The sequence below is a fragment of the Equus asinus genome, chromosome 25, assembly GCF_041296235.1.
Source record: "Equus asinus isolate D_3611 breed Donkey chromosome 25, EquAss-T2T_v2, whole genome shotgun sequence".
Lineage (NCBI taxonomy): Eukaryota > Metazoa > Chordata > Mammalia > Perissodactyla > Equidae > Equus > Equus asinus.
In genome coordinates, this window is record NC_091814.1 from 51,622,919 (window position 1) to 51,650,755 (window position 27,837).

Below are 27,837 nucleotides of genomic sequence, written 5' to 3' on the forward strand. Positions count from 1 at the left end.
CTAGCATATATCGTTATCTTATATTTTTCACATTTACTTGTTCAGTGCTCTTGTGCGTTTATTGGTGGTTGTTTCATTGTTTGTCTCCCTCAGTAGAACGTCCATTCCATCAGGACGGGAATTATGTCTGTTTTTACCATTTTAATGTCAATGCATGCCTAGAACAGTGCCTGACACATTGTAGGCAATTAATATATCAATGGTTATGGAAATAATAACGGGAAAGTACACAGGCAATATAGAGGGAGCACATAACGTGGTGTGGGGTGGAGGAGATTGGTGACAGGAAAGGTTTCTCTGAGGGGGAGATTTTTGGACTTATAGAACTAGGCACACAAGAAGGAAAGGGTGCCCTGGGCAGAAGAAGAACATGGGGAACATACAGTACATTAAGGAAACTATAAGATGTCTGTTATAAATGTAGAATTTTGTTTGTGTGGGGGTAATTGAGGGGTAATGGCAAGAGACGAGACCAGACAAATAGGAGGAAGCCACATCTTGAAGGGTCTTGCATGTAGCATCTTGAAGAGATTACATGTCTTGTTCAGGGAGTAGGAACAGCTGATGGACTTTAAGTAGTGAAGCAATATTATCAGGTTTTTGTGTTAGGAATATCGTTTGGACTGTATTAGAGGGAAAGAATTGAAGATGGGTAATCTTGAGGAAAAGAGACCAATTAGAAGATGATTGCCCTGGTCCAGGAAAGCAACAATGATATCTGAACTAGTGCTGTAGCAGTAAAGTGGAGATTTGGAGAACAACCAGGTATCTATCTTGTCAGAAGGTAAAGCCAACAGGATTTAGATGATGAGAGACTGATGTGAAGGGTTTGGTCAAGGGAGAGATCCTTGGTCTTCCCTCCCTGGTCCCACTTGATGGAAGACTTTGCAGGTGGGTTATAGGGTCTATAGGTTGTAGACCCACAGGTCAGTGATATTGTCTGTTAGTAAGAACATACATCCCTTATATGAGCCCCACTTGGTGCTAGAGGCTTTCAGAGAGTCACACCCACCCAGGAGGGTTAGATTGAAATTTGCTTTCTCCTCCCCCACTTCTAAGAGTTGCTGCTATTTGATGCCCTTTCAGGCTTTCCTGAGACAGACCACCTATGGTAACAGTCCTTGATTCCCTTACTTCTCCTCCACTTACCCCTATAGCCCACCTACATGGAGTTAAGAGAGTGAGTCCTGCTCAATTGTTCTCTCACGTGGGGTGTACAAGAGAGTGAGCCATCATGCCCCTTGTTTCTCTCACACTCAAACAGAATGATACAAAGTGCCAAGAGCATATTTTTTTGCACAGCCTTCTTGTGCTCTTCTACCTAATTGTAGTACACCTTTAAATTTGATACAGTTGCTGCTGCAACCATATGTACTTAGTTATAATTATCACATATTTTCCCAACATTTTCCTATTCAGCACACGTGCATCTTACTTTTTGTCACTTTCCTGCCATTGTTCAATAATTTATTCATTCATCCATAAAATATTTATTAAGCATTAAGCATCCGCTCTCTACTATGGCTGGGATTCAGACCTGATGAGTCAAAGCCCTTGCCCTTGAGAAGCCTCTGCCAGCAGCTCCCTCCAGACACGTGCTCAGATATTTGCTTTGCATTTGAATTGTGGACCTCATGCTCCGGAGGGAAGTCAGGGATGGAGATGCTGACTGGGGGCCATTGGATGATGACCATGAGAAGACCCCAGGAAAGTAGCAGAGTGGTAAGAGAATAGGGTCATGGGGCAGGAACCCAGGGGAATCTCTGGTTCTGCAAGTGAAGGCAGAGGGTTTAGGTAAATTCAGAGGAAGACTCAGAAAAATTGCTCAAAGTGTCAGCAAAGAATCAAGACAATAATCAAGGGAAACATTTTAAGCAAAAGGAAGTGGTCAGTAGTATTTATTACTAAAGAAAGGTCAAGGAAGATGAGTGGAATTCTTCACTGGGTTTGGCAATTAGAATGACAGTGCTAAAGTTGGCAAGAGCAGTTTTGTATGCTGGTGGGGTAAGGAGCTGGAGAGTAAAGGGGAAGCAAGAAGTTACAAAAGCTGAACTGTAAGGGAAGGAGAGAAACTGGGCACTGAGAGGAAGACAAGTAGTCCAGGGAAGGATATTTTTCGATTCTGCTTCTAAAGTTGCACAGCTGTGGTCTACAGCATAGGAGGGCAGAATCTCTTTCCGTGGTACCGTTCCTGCCAACTTTGTAAGCCACCTGGAACACTGGCAGCCATAGGACTCCCACTTGCATCTAGTACCTCTTTCTGTGCAAAGTGAGTTCAAGGGAAAAATGGTTACTTCCTTCCACTTTCTCTCTGCCCCCTCTTCATCCCTTAATCACTTTTAGTTCTTTGGAAAAATAAAGTTAAAGACAACCAACGTGTGCAGCAGCCTTAAAGAAGTTTTACACAGGCGCAGGATGTTCTTCTATTGACAAAGTCTCAGACCTTCCCAGCAACTTCCAGTTAGAAGGAGGCTGCCAGAGAACATTAAAGCTTAGCAGAGCGTGGGGCTCCTTCTCCTAGAGAGATATTTCCTCTTGTTTCAACGCTTCACTTGCTTAGTAACACAAGGATAGAATCCTTAGCTCTTCAGCATCCTACATCCAGCACCGTCCTGAAGACCACAATGTAGAGCAGGAGTAGATATGCGAAGGCCTGCCCACCCCGAAGAAGTCTCAGGAAAATTATTACTTGAAGGAAGATTTTTGTTTGTTTGTTTGGTTTTGGTTTTATTTATTTATTTGTTTGTTTTTTATTGAGGCAACATTTGGTTTATAACATTATATAAATTTCAGGTGTACATCATTATATTTCGATTTCTGTGTAGATTACATCGTGTTCACAAGCCAAGGATTAATTACTATCCATCCCCTTACACGTGAGCCTAGTCATCTCTTTTGCCCCCCTGCTCCCTTTATCCCGTCTGGTAACCACCAATCTAATCTCTGTATCTGTGTGTTTGTTGTTGTTGTTGTTGTCTTTATCTTTCACTTACAAGTGAGATAATACAGTATTTGACTTTCTCCCTCTGACTTATTTTGCTTAGGATAATACCCTCAAAGTCCATCAGTGTTGTCACAAATGTCAAGATTTCATCTTTTTTATGGCTGAATAGTATTCCATTGTGTAAATATACCACATCTTCTTTATCCATTTATCTGATGATGGGCACATACCTTGTTTCTAAGTCTTGGCTATTGTGAATAATGCTGCAGTGAACATAGGGGTGCATGTATCTTTATGCATTCGTGTTTTCATGATTTTGGGGTGCATACACAGCAGTAGAATAGCTGGATCATATGGGTAGTTCCATTCTTAGTTTTTTGAGGAGTCTCCATACTGTTTTCCATAGTGGCTGCACCTGTTTGCACTCCCACCAGCAGTGCATGAGAGTTCCCTTTCTCCACAGTCTCTCCAACACTTGTTATTTCTTGTCTTGTTAATTATAGCCATTCTGATGGGTGTGAAGTGGTACCTTATTGTAGTTTTGACTTGCATTTTCCTAATAATTAGTGATGTTGAACAGTTTTTCATGTGCCTGTTGGTCATTTGTATATCTTCTTCAGAAAAATGCCTGTTCAGATCTTTCGCCCATTTTTAATTGGGTTGTTAGTTTTTCTTGTTGTTGAGATGTATGAGTTCTTTTTGTATTTTGGATATTAACCCCATATCAGACATATGGTTGGCAAATATCTTCTCCCAATTGTTAGGTTGTCTTTTCATTTTGCTGATGGTTTCCTTTGCTGTGCAGAAGCTTTTTAGCTTCATGTAGTCCCATTTGTTTATTTTTTTTCTTTTGTTTCCCTTGCTTGGTCAGACATCGTATTTGAAAATATGCTGCTAAGACTGATGTCAAAGAGCATACTGCCTATGTTTTCTTCTAGAAGTTTTATGGCTTCAGGTCTTACATTCAAGCCTTTAATCCATTTTGAGCTAATTTTTGTGTATGGTATAAGATAATAGTCTACTTTCTACTTTCATTCTTTTGCATGTGACTGTCCAGTCTTCCCATTTAATGAAGAAACTTTCCCTTCTCCATGGTATATTCTTGGCTCCCTTGTTGAAAATAGCCATCCATATATGTGTGGGTTTGTTTCTGGGTTCTCAGTTCTGTTCCATTGATTTGTGTGTCTGGTTTTGTGGAGTACTATGCTGTTTTGATTACTGAAGCTTTGTAGAATACTTTGAAATCAGGGAGTATAATACCTCCAGCTTTGTTTTTTTTCCTCAGGATTGCTTTGGCTATTCGGGGTCCTTTGTTGTTCCATATAAAGTTTAGGATTTTTTTGTTCTATTTCTGTGAAAAATGTCATGGGAACTTTGATGGAGATTGCATTGAATCTGTAGATTGCTTTAGGGAATATGGACATTTTAACTATGCCAATTCTTCCAATCCAAGTGTACAGACTATCTTTCCATTTCTTTGTGACTTCTTCCATTTCTTTCACAATGTTTTATACTTTTCAGCATACAGGTCTCTCATCTCTCTTGTTGTTTATTCCTAGGTATTTTATTCTTTTGTTGCAATTGTAAATGGGACTGTATTCTTAATTTCTCTTTCTACTACTTTGTTGTTAGTGTATAGAAACACAACTGATTTTTGTATGTTGATTTTATATCCTGCAACTTTACCATATTCATTTATTATTTCTAAAAGTTTTTTGGTGGATTCTTTAGGGTTTTCTAAATATAAAATCATATCATCTGCAAAGAGTGACAGTTTCACTTCTTCTTTTCCAATTTGGAACCCTTTTATTTCTTTGTTTTGCCTGATTGCTCTGGCTAGGACTTCCAATACTATTTTAAATAAGAGTGGCAAAAGTGAGCATCTTTGTCTGGTTTCTGTTCTTAGAGGGATAGCTTTCAGTTTTTCTCCACTGAGAAGATATTAGCCATGGGTTTGTCATATATAGTCTTTATGATGTTATGTTTCCTTCTATATCCATTTTATTAAGCTTTTTTATCATAAATGGATGCTGTATCTTGTCAAATGCTGTCTCTGCATCTATTGAGATGATCATGTGATATTTATTCCTTGTTTTGTTAATGTGATGTATCACATTGATTGATTGTGGATGTTGAACCATCCCTGCAACACCTGGAATAAATCTCACTTGTTCATGGTGTATGGTCTCTTTAAAGTATTGCATTCGATTTGCTAGTATTTTGTTGAGGATTCTTACATCAAAGTTCATCAGGATGTTGGCCTGTAATTTTCTTTTTTTCTGTTTTCCTTTTCTGATTTTGGTATCATGGTAATATTGGCCTCTTAGAATGAGTTAGGAACCACCCTCTCCTCTTCAATTTTTTTGGAAGAGTTTGAGAAGGAAAGGTAATAAGTCTTATTTGAATCTTCAGTAGAATTCACCAGGGAAGCGATCTGGTCCTGGACTTTTATATTTTGGGAGGTTTTTGATTACTATTCAATCTCCTTACTGGTTATTGGTCTATTCAAATTCTCTATTTCTTCTTGATTTAGTTTTGGAAGGTTGTATGATTCTAATAATTTATCCAGTTCTTCTAGATTGCCCAATTTGTTGGCATAGTTTTTCATAGTATTCTCTTATAATATTTTGTATTTCTGAGGTTCCTGTCATAATTTCTCCTCTTTCATTTCTGATTTTATTTATTTGAGCCTTCTCTCTTTTTTCTTGGTGAGTCTAGCTAAGGGTTTGTGAATTTTGTTTATCTTTTCAGAGAACTAGCTCTTAGTTTCATTGATTTTTTCTTTTTTTTTTTTTAGTCTCTATTTCATTTATTTCTCCTCTGCTTTTTATAATTTCCTTCCTTCTACTGATTTTGGGCTTTGTTTGTTCTTCTTTTTCCAGTTCCTTTAGATGCACTGTTAGATTGTTTATTTGAGATTTTTCTTGTTTGTTGAGGTAGGCTTGTATTGTTATAAATGTCCCTCTTAGAACCACTTTGGCTGTATTCCATAAATTTTGGCATGTTGTATTTTCATTTGTCTCCACATATTTCTTTATTTTTCCTTTGATTTCTTCATTGACCCGATCGTTGTTCAGTAGCATGTTGTTTAAGCCCACATATTTGTGGCTTTTCCAATTTTCTTCCTGTAGTTGACTTCTAGTTTCTTACTGTTGTGGTCAGAAAAGATGCTTCATATTATTTCAGTCTTCTTAAATTTATTGAGACTTGTTTTGTGGACTAGTATGTGATCTATCCTGGAGAATGTTCCACGTGACTTCAAAAAGCATCTGTATTCTGTGGTTCTGGGATGGGATGTTCTGTATATATCTACTAAGTCCATCTGATCTAATGTGTCATTTAAAGCCAATGTTCCCTTTTTGGTCTTCTGTTCGGATGATCTATCCATTGGTGTAAGTGGAGTGATAAAGTCCCCTACTATTGTTGTGTTAACTGTCTATTTCTCCTTTTTTTGTCATTAGTAATTGCTTTACATATTGAGATGCTCCTATGTTAGGTGCATAGATATTTACAAGTGTTATATCCTTTTGTTGGATTGTTCATTTTATCATTATGTAATGCCCTTGTCTCTTGTTAGAATTTTTGTTTTAAAGTCTATTTTGTCTGATATAAGTATTACTATCCCAGCTTTCTTTTCATTGACATTTGCATGGAACATCTTTTTCTGTCCCTTCACTTTCAGTTTGTGAGGGTCTTTAGGACTGAAGTGTGTCTCTTGTATGAAGCATACATACGGGTCTTGTTTTTTTATCCAATCAGCCACCCTATGTCTTTTGATTGGAGCATTTAGTCCATTGAGATTTAAAGTAGCTATTGATAAGTATGTAGTTATTGCCATTTTATTACTTTTTTCTGGATGTTTTAGTAGTTCTTCTCTGTTCCTTTCTTCTCATGCTCTCTTCCTTTGTGCTTTGATGGCTTTCTTTAGTATTACGTTTGGGTTCCTTTCTCTTAATTTTTTGTGTATTTATTATAGGTTTCTGGTCTGTGATTACCATGAAGATCATATATAATAACTTATGTAAACAGCAATATAGATTAAGTTGATGGTCTCTTCAGTTTGACCTCTTTCTAAAAGCTCTATTCTTTTACTCCCCTCCTCCCATGTTTTATGTTTTTGACATCATATTTAACCTCTTTTTTGTGCATGTGTATCTGTTACCTTCTTATCATGGAAGTAAATAATTTTAGTACTTTTGTCTTTTGATCTTCATATTAGCTTCATAGATGGTTGATCTGCTACCTTTACTGTATATTTACCTTTACCAGGAATTTTATTGGGGGTTTTGGGGGTAATTTTCTTATTCCTATTTGTGGCCTTTTCTTTTCCACTTAAACAAAGCCCTTTAATGTTTCTTGTAAGGCTAGTTTATTGGTGATAAACTCTTTTAGTTTTTGCTTGTCTGGAAATCTCTTTATCTCTCCTTCCATTCTGAATGATAACTTTGCCAGGTAGAGTATTCTTGGCTGTAGGTTTTTTCCCTTTCTGCACTTTAAATATATCATGCCACTCTCTTCTAGCCTGTAAGGTTTCTGCTGAGAAATCTGCTCATAGCCTTATAGTGTTTCCTTTGTATGTAACTTGTTGCCTTTCTCTTGCAGCTTTTAGGATTCTCTCTTTATCTTTAATTCTTGACATTTTAATTTAAATGTGTCTTGGTGTGGGCTTCTTTGGGTTTATCTTGTTTGGTGCTGTCTGTGCTTTCTGTGTCTGGATGTCTGTTTCTTTCCTTAGGTTAAGAAAATTTATAGCTATTATTTCTTCAAATAGATTCTCTGCCCCTTTATCTCTCTCTTCTCCTTCTGGGACACCTATAATACAGATGCTAGTGTGCTTGATGTTGTCACAGGGCTCCCTTAGACTGTCCTCATTCTTTTTAATTCTTCTTTCTTTTATCTGTTCAGCATGGGTGATTTCCTCTAGTCTTTTGTCCAGCTTGCTGATCTGTTCTTCATCTACTCTGCTGTTAATTCCCTCTAATGATTTTTTCCTTTCCATTATTGTATTCTTCATTTATTTTTTGTATTTTCCAATTCTTTGTTGAAGTTCTCACTAAATTCATTCATTCTTCTCCCAAGACCAGTGAGCATCTGTATAACTATTAGTTTGAACTCTTTATTGGGTAGATTTCTCATCTCTGTTTCATTTTGTTCTGTTTCTGAGAACTTGTCCCATTCCCTTATTTGGAACATATTCCTTTGCCTCTTCATTTTGCCTCTTTCTCTGTGCTTATATCTATGTATTGGGTAAATCAGGTACATCTCCCAATCTTGTAGAGGTGGCCTTAAGAGGTGCCTTATGAGGCCCAGCAGTGTGCTTCCCTCTTGTCACCAGTTCCAAATGTTGCAGGAGTGACCCTTGTGTGGGCTATGTGTGTCCTTCTGTTGTGGCAGGGTTGCACTTGCTGCAGGTACATGAGGAGGCTAGGCTGTCCCCCTGGCTGCTGGTCGTAATGCTCAGCTGTGTGCAGCTGCCATGGTCCCTTCAGTCACTTTATTGGACATGGGGGGCCCCAGCACAGTTGGCTGCAAGGTCTAATAGTACATTCCTATTGCAGTTTTTTGTTAAGTAAGAAGGGCCCTGGCATGGCTGGTTGCTAGGCTAAGGGGCTCACAATTGCTCTAGGCCTTCTGGCCTGCAAGACTGTTGTCAGATTTCAGTAGTGCAGCTGGGTGGGGCCAACCCCAAGCATGGCACTACACAATTGTTTCAGGTGCTGGAAGGTGGGGCCTATTCCCTATGTGGCTGTTTGAGAAGCACATGTCTGCTGCAGCTGAGAAGACCCACCACCCACAGGTCCACACACACTGTCAGCACATGCCTCATGCATGCACCCTGACCCCCTGAAGTGGACCCATTTGCCCCCATGCAGAGGCCTCACACACTGTCATGTGTGCCCTACCCAGCAGAGGCAGACCCACTTGCCTGCTGCAGATGTCCCATCCACCCCACCTATGCTGGCCCACAAGTTGCCTGAGGGCTTGCTGTTGGGTGGGGCTAGTCCCTAGGGTGGGCTGCCTGCCCTGGCTGAGCTGGATTAAATCGGTGCCCTAGTGGGTGTGGCAGACCCCTGGACTAACAGGCCAGGGGAAGAACTCCAATGGCATCTGCCAGCATCTGTATCAGCATGCCTGTACAAGGTCACAATAATGGCCACTGCCAATGTGTCAGTCCCTGGGGAGGTGGTCCCAGCCTGGGGAGGTCTCACCTCTCGCTGAGATGCACCTAAAGCCTATCAAGTGAGTCTTTTTCACCAAAGGACTGTGTACTTTACTTTCTGGTGATTTTAGTTTGCTTTTCAGAACAGGTGGAATTGTGTGTGGGCCCTTTAAGAGCAGGCTTTTTCTTTCCCTTGTGTTCAATGGTGTTTCTGTGGGCATTCCCCATGGTTGTTAGTAGCTAGCAAAGCCACGTATTATGACTCTCATCTCGTACTGGGTCCAAAAGCTGCTTATAGAAGCAAAGGTCTCCTAGTCAGATCCCCTACTCCTCCAGGGAATGCTTCGCAACTTAAGATTGCTCCTGGCCATGAAGTACGGTGGCTAGAATGTGGCTTTTTCCTCTCCAGAAAGAAATTTCTGCCTCTTCCACCTCAGTCGGCACGGTTCCTTGTTGTGGGGGTTCTTTTTATCCAGTTTTCGGTTCTCTCTCAGGGGTAATTATTCCAAGGATAGATGTTCAGAGTTCTCCTACACTGCCATCTTCCCAGCAATCTCCTCGAGAGAAGATCTTTAAGCATTGTGCATCCATACCCACACACAAAACCCTTGTCAGTTGCCAGAGTCAAAGTGCTGCCTTAGAGTTAACAAAGAGATTTGAACTTTGGGTTCATTAAACGTGGATAGACTTAGTGGGTCCATGAACCTTCTGAAATTGTCTAAAAAATTGCAAGTGTGCATTTTTTAAAGAATCTTGACTATGGCCTTTATCAGACTTTCAAAGGAGTTCATAAGCCCTGTGAGCATAACAATCACTGTGTTAACCTAACACACCCTCAGGTGAGCAAGCTTGGTCAAGTCCTCTAAACTCATGGGGTCTCGGTAATGGCAAGTGGTGGTGGCCCCATCTTGAGCATTCATGGTCCAAAACACTTGCCACAGAATGCTGGAGGAATGCTGGATTGACTTGAATTAATCTTCACAGTCTCCTGCAGTTCTTAAGTAATCTATGAGAGGTGATTCTAGGTATTTGGTGATTTAAAAAAAATGGGAAACTATGGTCTGTTGGAGCAGGGATGCACAATGACTTGCATTTTCCTATCTTGGATATTGTGCCTCGAGCAGTATCACCTACCAGCCCTCTAAAACCTTAAATGTTTCAAACCAGCTCTCCCTCTCTCTCTCTCTCAGTTTTGTTTAAGCCAAACCATATTTAAAAGTTTAAACAAATAAACAAGTTAAAATATGAAACAGCTCTGTTGGTATAGTGGGTGGAGCTGGGCATGGTGATAAGGGATCTGGAGCCTGACCCGGTCACCCTCCCCACACACTTCCTGAGCCGGCTCCAAAGCCAGAGAAACCCCTAGAAATACTCCGTACAGGGAGAGAACCACTTCCTAAGGGCATAGGAAGAGCACCACTAGACTAAAATCACTGCATTCCTCCTCCGATCTACCTGAGAAGAAACCCAGCACAGGTTCAAAGACAAATATGGGGCTTCCCTTCATGAGGGCTACAACCCCATGCTCTTCAGTAGCAATGTTTTTGCTTTTGTACCTCCAAAACAATGCCAGAAAACTATGTAACCTCGTGCACCTTTCTAAGTGGAGAGCTAAAATTTTTCATCCTAAGTTTTAAAAGTAATAAAAGATGTGATTTCCAGTACATTGTAAAGATTGCCCTTTTACAATAAATACATTTTACATCATTTCTTAAAGTTTATCTAACGGAATTAAATACTGTAGTGATTTGAAAAAAAAATGCAAACAAGCTCCTAATAATAGGAGATTTTATATTATTCATTTTCTCTTCTTTAATCTCTATTTCTGTTCTACATCCTCTACAAAATTTTAACCTAATAGAGTACATTTTTAAGCTTAAAGTATTTTTCTTAATCACTATATCATGCTTCTTCACAAAAATAAAAATATACAAAATTTAAATCTAAGTCTCTACATGATAAAAAAATCTTTCCTTTTGATTGAGTTAGCATGACAATTACTTTTAGTACACAATTAAATAAAGCAGCATAAATACACTACAAATATTGATAAATAACTAACTTTTATATTTAAAATGCTATTGAAGATGCATCTCCAAATGAGAAGAGGGGCTTTTTCCTTATTTGTTCATGTAACCAACCATGAATATTAGTTATGGATACAACCAGAAAGTTTCAGCATCAATCCTATTCCTATATTTTGTTTTTCAGGATTCAAACATTGAGAAACCTTATTCACATGAATAAGTAAATGAAAATGGAAGTTTTATTATAGCAATCTCTCAATTCTTTGAACTCCTTCCAATTTATATGCCCAAAATTACATAGTGATTTATCATTAAAATCTAGTCGATGGTTTAGCATCTGACAACTTAATTGAGTTCAACCTCAAAGTTGATGAAAGCAGACTAATGAAAACCACTGTATTTGAAAAAGATTTGTCACGCTACCTTTTGAAGCATTCAAGTTCTCAATACCTACACCAATATTTCGGATTGTCTCTGTCTGGTATATCAATGTTATTTGATGTGCCAAACACCAAGGGCAAGGCCCCATTCTAATTAAGAGTCAGATTAATGAAAGGTGTGATTTCTTTTGTAAAGTGGGAGAAAGACATATTCTTAGGCAACTTGGTTTTAGGAAAGTGTACATGTGGGAGTTGGGAATCTGAACATAGATTTACTTATTCTCCTTGGTGGTGCATCCTTGAGAAGTCAGGCTCATCCTGATTTAAAGATTTCTGCTGTAGCACCTGGCATGGTACATTTTGAGTATTGCATAGAAAGGTGGTACTAATAATAGCTGGTGAGACAACACAATCCAGAAAGAACTCAGTGGGATCAAGTCCCCATTAAATGATTATCACCATGCTTCCTGCGCAAATAAGCAGCATAACATTATGATACTCTCAGTGTTTGATCATAGGCTCTGCAGAGGCCAATTGATTAGCTTCTTAGCTCATAAGAACACAAAATATGCCTATTTATCAAAGCCAATATTCAGAACCTCAGGCTGTATTCAATAGTGCATGTGCATGTCCACACACACCCCCACCACCACTCCACCACCACTACCACCAGTAGAGTTTGTTCTGTGGCAATTCAGAATTTCTATATGGGGGGGTGGTTTACGCAGCATTCTGGCTGGAAGAATGATAAAGCTTCGACTGCAAAGCAAGTGCACAGTTTTTGTGTTGGTGGTTATGCTTGGGTGGCTTTGGAAGGGTGCCGAGGCAGCAGCTAGGCTCTGTCCTGTCATGCACTCTATCATCTACAACAACAATGCAGCATGGATTTAGAAGCTTGGAGGTTTATGAAGGTAAAATAGTAGAGAGGAAAAAGCTCTTGCTTCAAAGCCAGGCTCTGCTGCTGTCATTTTAAAGATATTATTTTAGACTCTCCAACCTTCAGTACTTTTATGTGCAACATGAGGGAATTGGACAAGATGAGCATTTCCGGGACTTCCTTGTCTGAAAACATTTAAAAAATGTTAATAGATTTGATAAAATCCCAGCAGAAGGGAGCTCCTGAGAAATTATACTTGCTAGAGATCCAAGGGGAATAGGTTTGTTATATACATATTAATAAATATTAAATGCATATGTAGACACATATGTATATTAAACATTAAGTAGTATTGTAGATACACGCTGAAATGGTAAAGCAAGAAGACAAAACATAGACCAATAATACAGTATAGATGGCATAGCATAGCACAAGTAGTTGATGCTCTGTGCATCAAAGTATAGGTCAGACATTATCTGTATGCCTCAGGGAGTTTTCATGTGACTTCCTATTATTCTCAGTATGGCATACTAGTTCTTAAAGGCAGATTATTGCCTAATAATGATAGTATTTTTCTTACATGCATGTCTCAAAAGGTATCATAAAAGAAAAATATTAGTGGCACAAAGTGGTTACTCAATAAATATTTGTTGAATGAACGAGGAAATGAATTTTGTCTTCAGCCTTAGTATAGCATCCAAGTGGGGTAGGACTTGGAAGCAGGGCAGTGAGAAGCAAGAAGGGAGGAGAGGGCTTGTGCAGCCCTCCCCGCCCCCCCCCCCCCGACAATGGAAACAGGCAGGATTATAACTCAATATAATGATTATTAACTAGAATTTTTTGGCCACAATGATTGTACATGGATACTAAAATGAAGTTTTCTTTTCTTGTTTTAGGCCAGCTGCCTAAAAGCCATCTGGAGCTGGAGATTTCACAGAGTGGTCTTCAGAAGTGCACAACTTTTTTTCTTCTGTGCCCTGATCTACGGTAACCTTCGTACTAACACTTCACCTGGCCCTGAGTAATTAGGTAGAGTCCAGAGGCAAGTGGGAGAAGTTAAGGATGGTAGCCAGTTGTTGTGAGGCATGAGAAAACTGTCCAAGCCCAGATTCCTGGAAGAAAAATGCACCCAACACCATCATATTGGTAGAAAAGTCTTCAGGAAGAACTTAGATAAATCCAGGACAAGTTTATCCAACAGGCACAGGAGGCACAGGCCCGCGTGATTTTCAGGAACTCACAAAAATGTTTTAATTTCTTTAGAAATTATTTTCTTTTAACTCAAAGAAACTGTTTTAGTATATAATATTAATATATTCATCTTTATACCACTGCAACTGTAAAATATAGTTTTTAGTGTGTTATTATAAAGAAAGGGGCCTACCAAGGCAAAATTACCTCGAGTCCACAAAAGTCATAATGCAGCCCTGGCCATATCAGAATAAAGTCTTAAGGCAAAATATTGCAATAGAAGTGTCAGTGAGGGAGGGACTGACTTTCATGTGGGCAGCATGGTTGAATAGGAACAAGACTTTATAAACAGGAAAGGGAGCCATTTCCAGGCCTGATTGCTTGCAATGTAGACCTCTTCACACGGGCCTGGCCTCTTCTGGCCCAGGGGAGCTCCCACTGGCTAGAAGAACAATATCTGTCATCATAGTGCCCTTTATGCTGTTAAAGGGCACATTCTTCATCACAAACACTTGTAAAGAAGTGAGTAAGTATGAGGCCAGCCCAGTGGCACAGCAAGTTACTATTTTAAAAAATGGTTTCAAGGGGCTGGCCTGGTGGCACAGCGGTTAAGTTTGCACATTCTGCTTCGGCAGCCGGGGGTTCACCAGTTTAGATCCTGGGCGAGGACCTATGCCCTGCTTGTCAAGCCGTGCTGTGGCAGGCATCCCACGTATAAAGTAGAGGAAGATGCCCATGGATGTTAGCTCAGGGCCAGTCTTCCTCAGCAAAAAAGAGGAGGATTGGTGGCAGATGTTAGCTCAGGGCTAATCTTTCTCAAAAGAAAAAAAAAAAAGGGAGCAAGCAGAGATGAAGGAAGTAGAGTAATTTATCAAAGAGAAACAGCCAAGAGCAGTAGAATGAGTGTAAGATTGCGAACCAGGAGATCTGATTTCTAACCTGCCTCTGCCACAAACTCCTGTGTTTCACTCAAGTACTTATTTAAGACCTATTAAGCGCCGAGCTCTATGCTCGATGTTAAGGATCCAGCTAAAAAGAGACCAGCATCAGGATTCACAATGCAGCAGGTGTGGACCATGTCATATAAACAGACATCACAATACGAGGCCATGAGGGAGGCAGAGGCAGAGACAAGGTGCAGTGGGAGCCTGGAGGAAGAAACACTAAGCCTACCTAGGAAGGTCATGGAAAGTATGGGGAAGAAGTTTACCAGGCACAAGCCGGGGGAGGGCAGCCGGGACAGCAGGAAGAGCATGTGCAAACACACGGAAGTAGGAGTTCTGTTTTGCTAAGAAAGTAAATATGGCAGGTGATAAGGCTGGGTCAGCAAGGAGGCTCTAGATCACAAAGCATCTTATTTGCTATGTGAAATGGTAAAACCTGTAGATACAAGGCAGCCATCAAGACATTTTATGGCATTTAATTTGGACTTGGGCAAATTATCTAATATGCCTCCTTCATTGATAAAAGGAGAAGATTAGATGACCTCTAATGTCTCTTCCAGCTCTGGTATCTTATGATTAATACCAAGGATCCTCAGAAGAAGACATTTTCCTATTCTGACTTCATGTATATTTTAAGTGAAAGATGGAAACCACTCTTTCCTTAAAACAACTACGTTAGTCATGTTTTGGGTATTCATCTCCTAGTCAGAAACTCATCTGATTTCAAAGAAGTGTACTTATGCTCACTGCCTCCTTCTGGTTAGGGATGCTAACCCGGCACTCACTCTCCCTTACCCAGAACTAGTGAACCAGAGAGAAGTGGCAGCGTGGACTTACCATCACAGCAACAAAACATACTCATGGAACGATTCCCGGGAATTCTGCCAGAAGTACTACACAGATCTAGTGGCCATCCAGAATAAAAATGAAATTACTTACCTCAATGACGTCTTACCTCGCCATAGCTCTTACTACTGGATTGGGATTCGAAAGATCAATAATAAATGGACCTGGGTGGGAACCAAAAAGACCCTCACCAAGGAGGCCGAGAACTGGGCTGACCACGAGCCCAACAACAAGGGGAACAACCAGGACTGTGTGGAGATATACATCAAAAGCCCAAGAGCCCCCGGCAAGTGGAATGATGAGCCCTGCTGGAAAAGAAAGCGGGCTCTGTGCTACACAGGTAGGGTCTTCTCTACTCTGAGGTCTCTCTGTTTAAAAAATACCCTCCCTGGTTGGTTAACATAATCAGTGAGTCGATAACATTGAAGTCACAAAGTCAGGGACATGAAAACAAAGAGTGAACTGTTAATCAATCAGCATTTTTGAGCACCTTGAAGAATATAAAATCAGGATCAGAGAAAACTGGCCTTTTGAAACTAGAAAGAAATTTTAATATCAACCAGCCCACCCTTCTCATTTTATAACTGATAAAATAGATGCTCAGGAAGTTTTAGTCTCTTAAAATTATTGTCCAGGGCTTTTTGGCAGCACTATGCCCTAGTATAAGAGAGAGGATGGTTGAGCGGAGACTTAGCCCTGCCCCAAGGAGACACAGCTGTAACTAACACCTGTTGAACATCAATAGGCTTCGGGTATTGTTATTAGTTCACGTGCATTTAGTCCTCCTGAGAACCTCATCAATCAGATCTTCCTATTACTCTCATTTTGCTGATGAGGAAAAGGCTCAGAGCTGTTAAGGATCTGCCCAAGGTTCTAAGCTGTTTAATGATGGAGCCAGTTTCAAACTCATGTTGACTCTAGAGTTGGTGCTTTTTAGCCACCTATGCTGCCACGTTCTTTTCTCTACACTCTTATGAGACAGTTTCAGAACACGACCAAGGGTCACAAAAGCTTTACAGATTGCCTTCAACAATAACATATCTTCAGGTGTGTTGGACTTTGGTGGGGGTTGGTGGGTGAGGAGAGGGAAGAGGTAACTGAGGTGAGACCCTGGGAGTGTGTTTGATTCTCCTCTCCCAGTTCCAGAGGAAGCAGACATGCTTGGAAGTTGGGACTTCCTGTAGTCAAGTGCCTAATGCCAGAGCTGACTCCATCTTTCTGACATGGCTTCGCATCTAGAGGAGCCCCTCCTGCCCCGTGTAGCACAGGAACACTGTGTCTAGGGAGAGTATTGACTGCCCTGGGCAAGAGAGTCCTGAGTACTCTGAAGCTTCTTCTTTAATAAATCACCTTACAGATGTCACACTCTGTTGTATATGTTCTAAATCCTTTAGATTACAAACACACCCCCCCCACCAGAAGCCCTCAACAGTAAAGAACAAAATACACAGTACGGAGTATTTGCTCTTCTTTCTCCTTCTCCTCATCCAAGCTTCTGGGCTGAGGGAAAATATATCCATAAAGGCATTGTCATGTAATCAGATACCATTTTATAAACAATTTATTGTGAAATAAATAAATAAAATAACGACTTGTTCTTCCCAGACCAAGAGGGACATTAGCAGAATATTAGCTCATCCTACTGCTCTCCTGGCAGGCTGCCCATCCTTCCTGGGCACTGCATCCTAGAACTGTCCCTATCAGATCGTCTCGGCTGTCATGAGACGTTCCAACACGCCACTGCTTCCCCTCCCCACCCAACCTTCAACACACATTTCTGCAAGATGGTCTTCCCCAATAAAGCCTGCAAAACATTACAAGACAGAAACGAGATTGAGAATTGCTGGCGTGAATGATGCCACTCCTCTAACCTGCAACAATGGCAGCAGACATCACTAATTGGTACAATTTCGCCTGAATGCAGTTGGCTCCCATCTCCACTAACACAGCCATTCTCATTGATTTTGCCATCCAAGATGGAAAGGGTAGAGGGAATTATCGATTTTCTGTGGGAGATAGATGAGAAATAGATATGTATACTGCAACAAGAAATTAAGTTGGAATAATTCTCTACTTGTCAGGATTTGTTAGACCTCAGAACAGGCTATCAAAAGAATATTTATTCATTAAATCATCATTATGTTCTTTCCTGGAGATCCAAAGGAATAAAAAGTTACTAAACTGCCTGAAGCCCTGAAATGGAGTTGAATACAGAACATTAGCTGTTTTTCCATTTCTAGAGTTCTGAGATCCTGAGGAAGCTACAATCAGAACCAAATTTGTATGCTCCAAGAGCATAGAGCAGGCAGATGTTGATACTATAAGGTACCACTGGGGTCAAGTTTAGAGGGCAAGGTGAATAGGATGGAAGATGAGGACCAAACTTCTATCTACCAGCTACTGCTGCCTCCTGCAACTTCTCTTTCTTGGAACCCCTCCCACTGCCTCAGGGCAGCTTCACCAAACTCAGGGCTGCCATGGAACTTCCTCCTGTAGAACCTTTTGCATGGCTTACAGAATTATAGCATCTCACAGTTGAGGGGGGACATAGAGATCATTAGTACAACTCTCTGTGTGACATATGGATTTCCTTCTGTAATAGATGCCAAAGTGGACCAATGTGTGTCCAGGGCTTAGTACAGAGGAAGCACTGCCAGCAAACAATCTAGCCACTAACCTTGCCCTTAGCTGTGACCTCATCAATAAAAACATTGGGGCTGGCCCTGTAGTGTAGTAGCTAAGTTCACGCACCCCACTTCAGTAGCCCAGGGTTCGGGTGTTCAGGTCCCAGGCACAGACCTACACTCCATTCATCAGGCCATGCTGTGGCAGTGCCCCACATACAAAATAGAGGAAAATTGCCACAGATGTTAGCTCAGGGACAATCTTCCTCAAGCAAAAGTAAAATAAAATGAAAACATCAATACTCAGTGCTTTCAGTGTATTGATTTTAATATTAACCCTCCACAAAGTGCATAGTGGATATACCTTCAAAGAGTATCTTGCAAGAAAGAAACCTTGACCCTTTTCTGTTCCGTCACCAAAGTGGTGCAGCCTGAGTGAGGGTCATGCTCTGCACCCTTTTAGCCTGGCACGTTTAGACCTGTGAAACATCTCCTCACAAGGTTGTTTGTCCTTTACCACATGCATGTCTAAAGCATCTCATTTGCCTCCTCTGTTCCTTTACCGTATGGTATTGGGCATAGATTTGAAATGAATGAAAGGTGGAAGGGTTTTGGCCCTAATGTTGGGTAAGTTGGGCTCAGAGAAGTAACTTGCCTGAGGTCACAAACTAGTAGGCAGCAGAACCAGGATTCTGATCACTTCAGCGTGACCCCCCACATCTGGTTCTTAACCTCCATGCTGTAATACCATCATAGGGGCTTCTGTGATAATACAACTCTATAAATATCTTGGTTAAAAAGCCACAACCTATTTTGTACCACATAGAGTATTTTCTCTGTCTACACATCTACGGTGGCTCCATTTGTCCCTCTGTGTCGACACATAGCAATTCCTCCTTAGGAAACACTAAGTGCAGCCTGATATGGAAGCCATGCAACACTCCAGCAGGTTCCTACAATGCCCATCACGGGGAACAGGCTAGCTGTCCAGAGGACACTGTGGTTTTCTGTTGTCTAGTAGCTCAGTCTTACCCAAAAGTGGCTGAGTCTATGGCTTGGAACAAGAATCCAGCTTTTCTTTCCACCTCTGGGAGTGCCCATGATTCTGACCCTTCTGTACCCATGCAGCCTCCTGTCAGGACACATCATGTAGCAAGCAAGGAGAGTGCATCGAGACCATTGGGAACTACACCTGTTCTTGCTACCCCGGATTCTATGGACCAGAATGTGAATACGGTGAGGCCACTATTTTGTTGATATTATTGTGCTCATTGGTCTTGTGCTAGAGGTGATGCCAGGAAGCAAATCACGCACGGGACTCCCTGGTGAGCAAAGGCTAGTCCTGAGCCCTCTCTATCATCTGTCTCTCTGCCCCACTCAAATTTTCCTTAGACACACACTCTGAGTAAAACATTTTATTCTTAGAAAGAACATTTGCTCATAAAATCTGAAAAGGCAAAAGGGAAATGTAAAAGAAGCAAAACAAAGGCTAATTTTACTCATCTGAAATAAAAATCAGTGAAGGAAGAATTATTTCCCAAGATGGAGCCAATACAAAGGCACCAAGTAAAGATGCTCAGGTTGCATTAGGAGCCTAAAATGATGGGGTTAAGAGGATTATACAAATAGCTGCAGCTTTCAGCAAACCTGACATTGTCTCTAAGCCTGCAGTGAAAAAACCAGTCTTTTGTCCCTGCAGTCACGGAGTGTGGAGAATTTGACCTCCCTCAGCACGTGCTCATGAACTGCAGCCACCCTCTGGGAAACTTCTCTTTCAACTCAGAGTGCAGCTTCCGCTGTCCCGAAGGGTTCAAATTGAATGGACCCAGCAAGCTGGAATGTTTGGCTTCTGGAATGTGGACAAGTTACCCTCCGCAGTGTGTAGGTATGTAGACCCTATTCTTTCCATCCTCACTGATGACTAGAATTTTAGAGGGGAAAATGAGCTTTCTCTATTAAAAAACATCAGAAATAATAAGGGTCTACAGTAGCTGGGAAATTCTGGTTAATATATTAGCCCTCAACCAAAGTAACACTAATTTTGATTTTCATGATATTTTGTGTCTGTAGAGTGAGGTAGTCAGTTTAATTCTTGATTCTCAGGCAAAAGCATTACAGAGGGACCCCTCTCCCTTTGTTAATTGTGAAGTGAACAGAGCACAGTAATGAGGACTTAGGGGTTGGGTGTTATAAATTTGATCATTTTACCTTGCTTCTTCAAAAAGTACATGAAAACTAAGAGTGCTTGGATCTTTCTAAACAGCTACTGAAAGGACCATTTAACCCACCAAGTTCATCATCTTGCCAGTCACTTGGGGAAGGTATAGATAGCTGCTGTGGAATCCTAAGGCTTCCAAGCTACTGACATAATCCAAGGACTCATGCCACTGCTCTCTGGTTGTTTTCAGCTGTCCAGTGCCCACCCTTGAAGACTCCTGAGCGAGGAAACATGACCTGTGTGCATGCTGCAAAAGCATTCCAGCTCCCGTCCAGCTGCAGCTTCAGCTGTGAAGAGGGATTTGCATTAGTCGGGCCAGACGTGGTGCAGTGCACAGCCTCGGGGGTGTGGACAGCCTCAGCCCCAGTGTGTAAAGGTGAGTTTCAGGCAGCGGGTATGTATAATGTCCACTGCACCTAGTCCTTCCTGGGACTAGAGATGAAACTGGCCAGCTTCTCCATCAGAAGAATTGCCACCACTTAATTCTCCTTCTACCTACCCCTCAGCTAGATGGGTACATCTGGGATAGGAGAAGAGTGGCGGGCTCTAGAAAAACAGGAGGTTGATTTTACCACAAACTAAATTTAAAAATTCCCCCTTCCTCAAAACTCGGAGCCCTCAACCAGCTTCAGAATAACCTGATTGATCAGTTTCACACAAGCAGGGAAAGAGTGGCATGTACACCTGAAAGTAGACGCTAGAAAGCCTACCGGGACAGGTTTATAGAGCTAAAGGGAGTAGGGGACCTTAGAAAAACCTTGGAGGAGTCTGTGTTTTTAAGAGCTTTGGGTCACCCTGAAGACTATGCTCCCCGTCTGGACAAACATCACTAGGGTCTCCTGACCCTAGGTGCCTGGATGCCTAGCTCCATAGGCAGTTCCACCATTGCTCTCCAACTGTGGGCATGGCTTTTCTCCTTCCTCAGTACCTTTCTCTGTGTCCCTGGTTGTTCTTTCCAGCTGTGCAGTGTCAGCGCCTGGAAGCCCCCAGCCAAGGAACCATGGACTGTGTTCATCCCCTCGCTGCCTTTGCATATGGTTCCAGCTGCAAATTTGAGTGCGAAGCTGGTTATCGAGTGAGGGGCTGGGACACACTAAACTGTACTGGCCCTGGCCAGTGGACTGGACCCTTGCCAGCCTGTGAGGGTAAGATTTGCCTTTAGCAGCCCCCAGTCCACCCAGGAGAGAGTCCTGGTGGAAAGTCCATGCACAGTGGGAAGATCAAGGGCCGTTAATGTCAGGATGACCTCCTCAAGGCTTGACCTGGAGCAGGTGCTTCACCCTTCAGGAGGCGTGGTTTTCTCATCCATGAAATGAGCTGAGAATTAGAAGGTGCTTCTGTGAGCACCAAGTACATAAAAAGTATACAATTAAATAGCATGTTTAAATATGTAGCATTAGAGCTGGGCACTCAATCAACCTTAGTTTCTGCCTCTTTTTTTTCCCTTCCTGTCTCACTGCCATATACAAGCGGGGGACAATGTCCTATACTTCAGACAGTCAGAACAGTGGCTATTAGGATAAAGAGAGATTCCACATCGTAGCCTTTGGAGATGACCTTTGATGAAGAAGCAAAGGGACACTGCATTGAAAAAGAGTCCGTGATGCAATCCTAGGCATCATGTTACACAATACCACAAAACTGAATTCTGTGCAATTGCTTCATACCTTCGGCTTATAAAACAGAAAGGCAGAACAGGGTAGCAGGAAATTGAAGGTTGGACTAGTGAATTCCCAGGAGACCTAGATTACAAGCCAAGTTCTGCAACTGTCTAGCTATGAGACCTTGGGGAAGTTACTCAAAATCTCTGAACCTCACTGTTCTCATCTGGAAAGTAAGAGAGAAGCATTAGAGGATCTTTGGTTCTTAAATGCCCCAATTCTATAAAAACCAGAGGTCTAAGGCCAGGGTGTATGTTGGTCTTTGCACTCTGAAAAACTCCAGGAACAGCCTGGAGATGAAATGCTTTGCCAAGAAAGAGCCTGAGGAAACCAGTCTTTATCAGAACTGAGGTTGCTTGACGCTTAATTGTGCTCAGGAACTCACTTTGGGCTGCACTCACTTGGCAACTGAAGTCTGATTAGAATGACATCCTGTGTTCCACCAGCAGAGCCCACTTGGCATTACTTTACAAGCATACTAAATAGAGTGTCAACAGTAAGCTACACTATTCCAGCTTTTTCCTTAAATGTCCAGCCCGTACTGTATCTACTCTTTCCAGATCCAATTCTACAAACAATGGCAATAAATATTTCGAGAGGACCTTCGACATACCAAACTCTGCCTGACTCTGAGTACCACTAGGAATGACTGCCCCCCGCCTCCAGGGGACCGTGGTCTAAGGGGAAGAATTACAATAATGCGTGAACATACACTTAGCACAAGAACAGGGGCTGTGGGAGCACATTGGAGGAGTTCCTACCCTCGAGTTGGGGTGGGCAGAGAAAGCTTCTTAAGGAAAGTGAAGTCTAAGCTGAGACTTGAAGGGCAGATGAGTGAGCCAGGCAAAGAGGGGCATGGGAAGGGGTTCTAGGAAGTTTCACTTTTGAAAACTGGAGGATTAAGGGTTCTGAACATACTGACAATGTGGGTATGAAAGATGTAGTATCTCTCAACAGGCTCTTCTGAGAAAGAACTGAGCCCTTCCATTACCCAGTTTCAGATGATAACTTCTTCCATTTAGCCATTGCATGTGAGCCACTGGAGAGTCCTGTCCATGGAAGCATGGATTGCTCCCCATCCTTGATGGCATTTCAGTACAACACCACCTGTAGCTTCCATTGTGCTGAGGGTTTCGTGCTGAGAGGAGCTGATGTAGTTCAGTGTGCTGAATTGGGACAGTGGACAGCGCCAGCCCCGGTCTGTCAAGGTACCGTGATGTCATAAATTTCCTTCTGTGTCTCTCAGCTTATTAAAGCCTCAGCATCTACATTTAGCTCTGTCATTCATTTATTATTCAGATACTCACTAAGAACCTACTGTGTGCAGGGTCCTTTGTGCTGGGCACTAGGGATGAAATGGTGAGCAAAGCCAGTCTTAAGCACAACACATTTATCACAGCATACTGTAACTCAAGGTGAGGATTGCAATGATGGGCGTGTACGGGGTGGGATATATTGGTATGAAGGAGATGGGGGTTGGGAGGAAGAAATGATGCATCAGGAACAGCATGGGACAGTGGAAGAGTAATGGACAGGGCATCAACTCTAGTTCCGTCATTTCCTGGCAACAAGTTTTTGGTTTCTCTGAGGCTTGGTGTTTTCTGTAAAATCGGAGTACTGTTATCTGCCTTACCCCCCTGCCTCTCTAGAGGCTGTGAAATAATGTGTGTAAAAGCAAGCTTAAAACTGCTATGAGCTTACAAATGTAGATAAAAGAATAGTAATGACTTTACCTTATTAATCACATGTCTGTCATCTGATTTTATAAAATGATCCTCTTTCAGTAGCTCATGTTTTTAATATTTTGCTTTTATGGGAGAACTAAGACCTAGGGAGGGCTCTAGGATTATTTTTTTTATAAGGGATACCCCCACAGAAGTCATGTCCCAGAAGTGAAATATTGGTATTTCATGTTGCCGTTTACTGAGATCTCTGGGCAATTTATAGGCAATCCCCTGGATACAAAGAGAGATTTGTACATTCGTGTTGATAGCAGCATTATTCACAATAGTTAAAATGTGGAAGCAACTCAAGTGTCCATCAACAAATAAATGGATAAGCAAAATGTGGCATACACATACAATGGAATATTATTCAGCTTTAAATAGGAAGGAAATTCTGACATATGCTACAGCATGGATAAACCTCAAGGACATTATGCTAAGTGAAAGATGCCGGTCACAAAAAGACAAATACTGTATGATTCCACTTATATGAGGTACATAGAGTAGTCAGAGTCATAGAGATAGGAAGTAAAATGGTGGTTGCCAGGGGCAGAGGAGGAGGAATGAGTAGTTGCCATTTAACAGATATGGAGTTTCAGTCTGAGATGATGAAAAATGTTCTGGAGGTGGATGGTGGTGACGGTTGCACGACAATCTGAATGCACTTAATAACTTCCACCTGTACACTTAAAAATGGTTAAGTGGTAAATGGTAAATTTTATGTGATGTATATTTTACCACAATAAAAAAAAAGAAAAACAAAAAAAATGAGGCAGTGGAGGCACAGATGACCAAGCACCATGATGGCATGGCTTAGTGAGGATAATGGGATGTGCCGCGGATGCCTGAGAGACAGACACGAAGAGCCCCTTGACATGCATAAAAGGGAGGGATCCGAAGAGATCACTGGAGCCATTCTTGTCTCCTGGAGGTAAAGCTCTAAGCATCTAAAAGAGGCTTGGATGCTCTCTTTAGCATCCAGAGATGTGGTCTCAATAACTCCCTTGATAGGTCTTCCTAGCATTTTCCCCCCTGACAGGCAGGGTCTGCATCTGATGCGTAGCTTTGATGATATTACTACTGTCTATTACTGCTGCTGCTGCTACAACTAGTAATAACAGTGATAAGAACTTTAGCTCCATGAGGGGGTTACAATTACTGTTCCCATTTTAAAGATGAGAAAAGACTTACATGTCGAATGCATGTATTCTCTCTGTACACGTCCATCTATTTTAGATGATTGAGATCCTGGTGTATATATAATTTTTATTCTGCTTTTTCACTTAACATCATCCACTGAGACACCTCCCACATCTTTTCAAGATGAAATATATAATTTTTAGTGGCTTCTAATATTCCTTTCATGGATCCATCATGATTTATTTTCAGCCTCTGATTAGTGGCATTTATGTTTGTTTTCAATATTTTGCTCTTATAAATATTGTCTTGATAAAAAAAATCTCTGAATTGATTTTTTGTTATGCATCTCGACTGCATACTTAGCATAGATTCTTGGGTCCAAAAGTATATTTTAAAAATTATTGCTACATAGTGCCAAAATGCTTAACAACGGCTCAGCATAATCCTCATAAACTCCTTCATGTGCCCTTGTGATTAAATGACACTTTTCTCATCTTCCGGGTTAAACATGCCCAATTCAGAAATCCCTGTTCTGTGCACTGGAAAGGATAAAGGAGTTGAAATCAATGAGCATGCAAGCATTACTGTTCCCTCAATTCCTTACCTCCTCACCACCTCTCCCCTCAGCTTTGCAGTGCCAGGATCTAACTCCAAACAAGGCCCACGTGAACTGCTCCCACCCTTTTGGTGCCTTCAGGTACCGGTCAACCTGCAGCCTCACCTGTGACGAGGGCTTCCTCCTGGTGGGGGCGCGCGAGCTGCAGTGCTTGGATACTGGGCACTGGAGCGCCCCTCTTCCGGAATGCCGAGGTAAGAATTATTCTCTCCAGCGTTTTGGAAATAGTTGTAAGCTGTATTTTAAAAGGCTGCATTTTAGAGGTGGTAACTGTCTAGGGGCCAGAAACTTGAAATGGACTGGAAAATTAATAACCAGTTTTATTCATAACCCAGGGATCCCAAATGCAGATGCCTTTAGGGCCTAGTGACAGGATATTGGCCATAGAGATGGGGAATGGCCCCTGCCCACTCATCCCCAGGACATTTACCAGGACCTGGGTATCCTATCATCAACCAGGTGAACTGTTCTCACTTGGCTCAAAATAGTAGCTGGGAAGATGGCCAGAATGAAAGAAAGCTTCAGGATGGTTGTCGCAGGGCTAACCCGGCACTTTCCTCCTAGGAATCATGGAATATGTATAATGGTGGGATGGGGGGCAATCCATAGGTATATGAGTGGAGTAGGAGGGGCAGAATTTACAGGTGCCCGGCTGCAAACATCCTCCAAGATGTGTGTAAGATTGGAGAAATATCCTTAGGATAAAGTGAAGAGTGATGAGAAGAGGAAGAATGGATCTATAAACAGCAGGTTACAGGATTCTCAGAAAAAAGAGACATGCATAGTCAGCATGAGCATGTATGTCTGCATGGTACTTGATATAAAACAAAGCCCGTGGGCTCTGTCAATATTGTTTGAAATACAACTGGTTATAATCCCCATGTTTGGGAATTGAAGGACAGATGCATGCTTTTTATACTCCCTATTCCTTTTTCTACTCAATGTATCCAATTCTTTAGTTATATTTATGGCAAATACTGCTTTTAAAAAGCAGGATTTTTATTTATAAAAGCTCCCTAAAAATAAGAAAATAAACAACAACAAAAAATCCTCTTAAATACCCCCACCCTAAAATAAGCACTTAGCATTCTTCTGTGAAGTCTTCCAATATTTTTCCCCCATCCACTTTTCCCTCCATACAAATAGCATTTTTATGATGCATATACAATTTTTGTTTTTTGAGGAAGATTAGCCCTGAGCTAACATCTGCTGCCAATTCTCCTCTTTTTGCTGAGGAAGACTGGCCCTGAGCTAACCTCCATGCCCATCTTCCTCTACTTTATATGTGGGATGCTGCCACAGCATGGCTTGATGAGCAGTGCCTAGGTCCACATGTGGGATCCGACCCGGCAAACCCCGGGCCCTAAGCCGAACGTGTGAACTTAACTGCTGCACCACCAGGCCGGCCCCTGTGATGCATATATGATTTTAATAATAAAATTAAAGAAGTAAAATACTAGTTAATTCTGCAGTCTTTGCCTTTGCCTTTCACTTTTTACAAACTTTCAACCTCTGAGTGAAAGCAGGCAGAAGCGTGTTTTTAATGAAGAGGAAACCACTTGTTATTCAGGTCACACAAAAGCACACACACCCCTGTTAAATTATGTCAACAATAAATGAATGAATGAATGAACTCAGCAGAATTGGATGTCCTTCAGCCCCAGCCACCAGAGAGTATGGCAAGCTCCTGGAGCTGGGGTTGGGTACACTTTCTGAGCTGGGTCTGGAGAGACCAGGGTGACACTTGTGACCTTGCCCCCTCAGCAGTCCTCCTGGCTCACTGAAGCTGGGGAGATGACAAAGTGCACACAGCTTTGGGGAAGAGCTAGGAGTCCCTGAGGAAGGCATCACAGTGATCAGGACTCTTCTGGACGATCCTGGGCTGTGCAGGGCACGGATTACAGTTCGTTGCCGTGAACTGTCCTGCCCTTGGGTGTTTCACAGCAAGGAGGGTGACACTCACAAGGCTTCCTGTGACCTTCCAGTTCCCTTCTGCTTTTAGTTGTTTACTCTGACTGAACTTTCTCCTCTTGCTGCTGGGTGAGAATCAAGTGAAATACCCACACGTGGGCTGGGCAGGAAGGCACGAGGCGTGCAATCCACTAGCTGTTGTAATACTTCTGAAAAAGTGTTATCAGACGATTTCCCTTCTCACTGCTCCCCCACCCCTGTACGCCCACCTGGCTCTCTGAAGGCAAGGCACAAAAGAGCTGGGAATGGACGCCATGGCATCAAGACCCTCCCAACGTGTCCTTCCAGTTTATAGGCTTCTCCACTTGTCTCCTCTCCTCTCCCCCACCACACACACACACACACACACACACACACACACACACACACACACACTGAATTCAGAAGGAGTTTTCATGGGGCAGAAAATAATTAGGTCATTGGACAACTTTATCAGATTGGGAGGAAGGTAGCTAGAGAGGGGAAGGGATAAAAGGAAGTGAACAGTATAGAAAATGCTCTCGAAACCTCAAGC

At 41.9% G+C, this 27,837-nt stretch overlaps 1 protein-coding gene across 3 annotated transcripts in view; it reads left to right on the forward strand.

Annotated features, from left to right (window-relative positions):
* Positions 1-27,837, forward strand: part of SELP (selectin P) — a 46,527-nt gene that overhangs the window by 3,465 nt on the left and 15,225 nt on the right. For all 3 annotated transcript variants that reach the window (XM_014845147.3, XM_070498006.1, XM_014845148.3), the window contains exons 2-9: positions 13,285-13,375; positions 15,323-15,709; positions 19,122-19,229; positions 19,693-19,878; positions 20,402-20,587; positions 21,171-21,356; positions 22,895-23,080; positions 25,364-25,546. In XM_014845147.3, the coding sequence (XP_014700633.3) occupies positions 13,285-13,375; positions 15,323-15,709; positions 19,122-19,229; positions 19,693-19,878; positions 20,402-20,587; positions 21,171-21,356; positions 22,895-23,080; positions 25,364-25,546 (1,513 nt within the window). The remainder of the gene's footprint in view (positions 1-13,284; positions 13,376-15,322; positions 15,710-19,121; positions 19,230-19,692; positions 19,879-20,401; positions 20,588-21,170; positions 21,357-22,894; positions 23,081-25,363; positions 25,547-27,837) is intronic.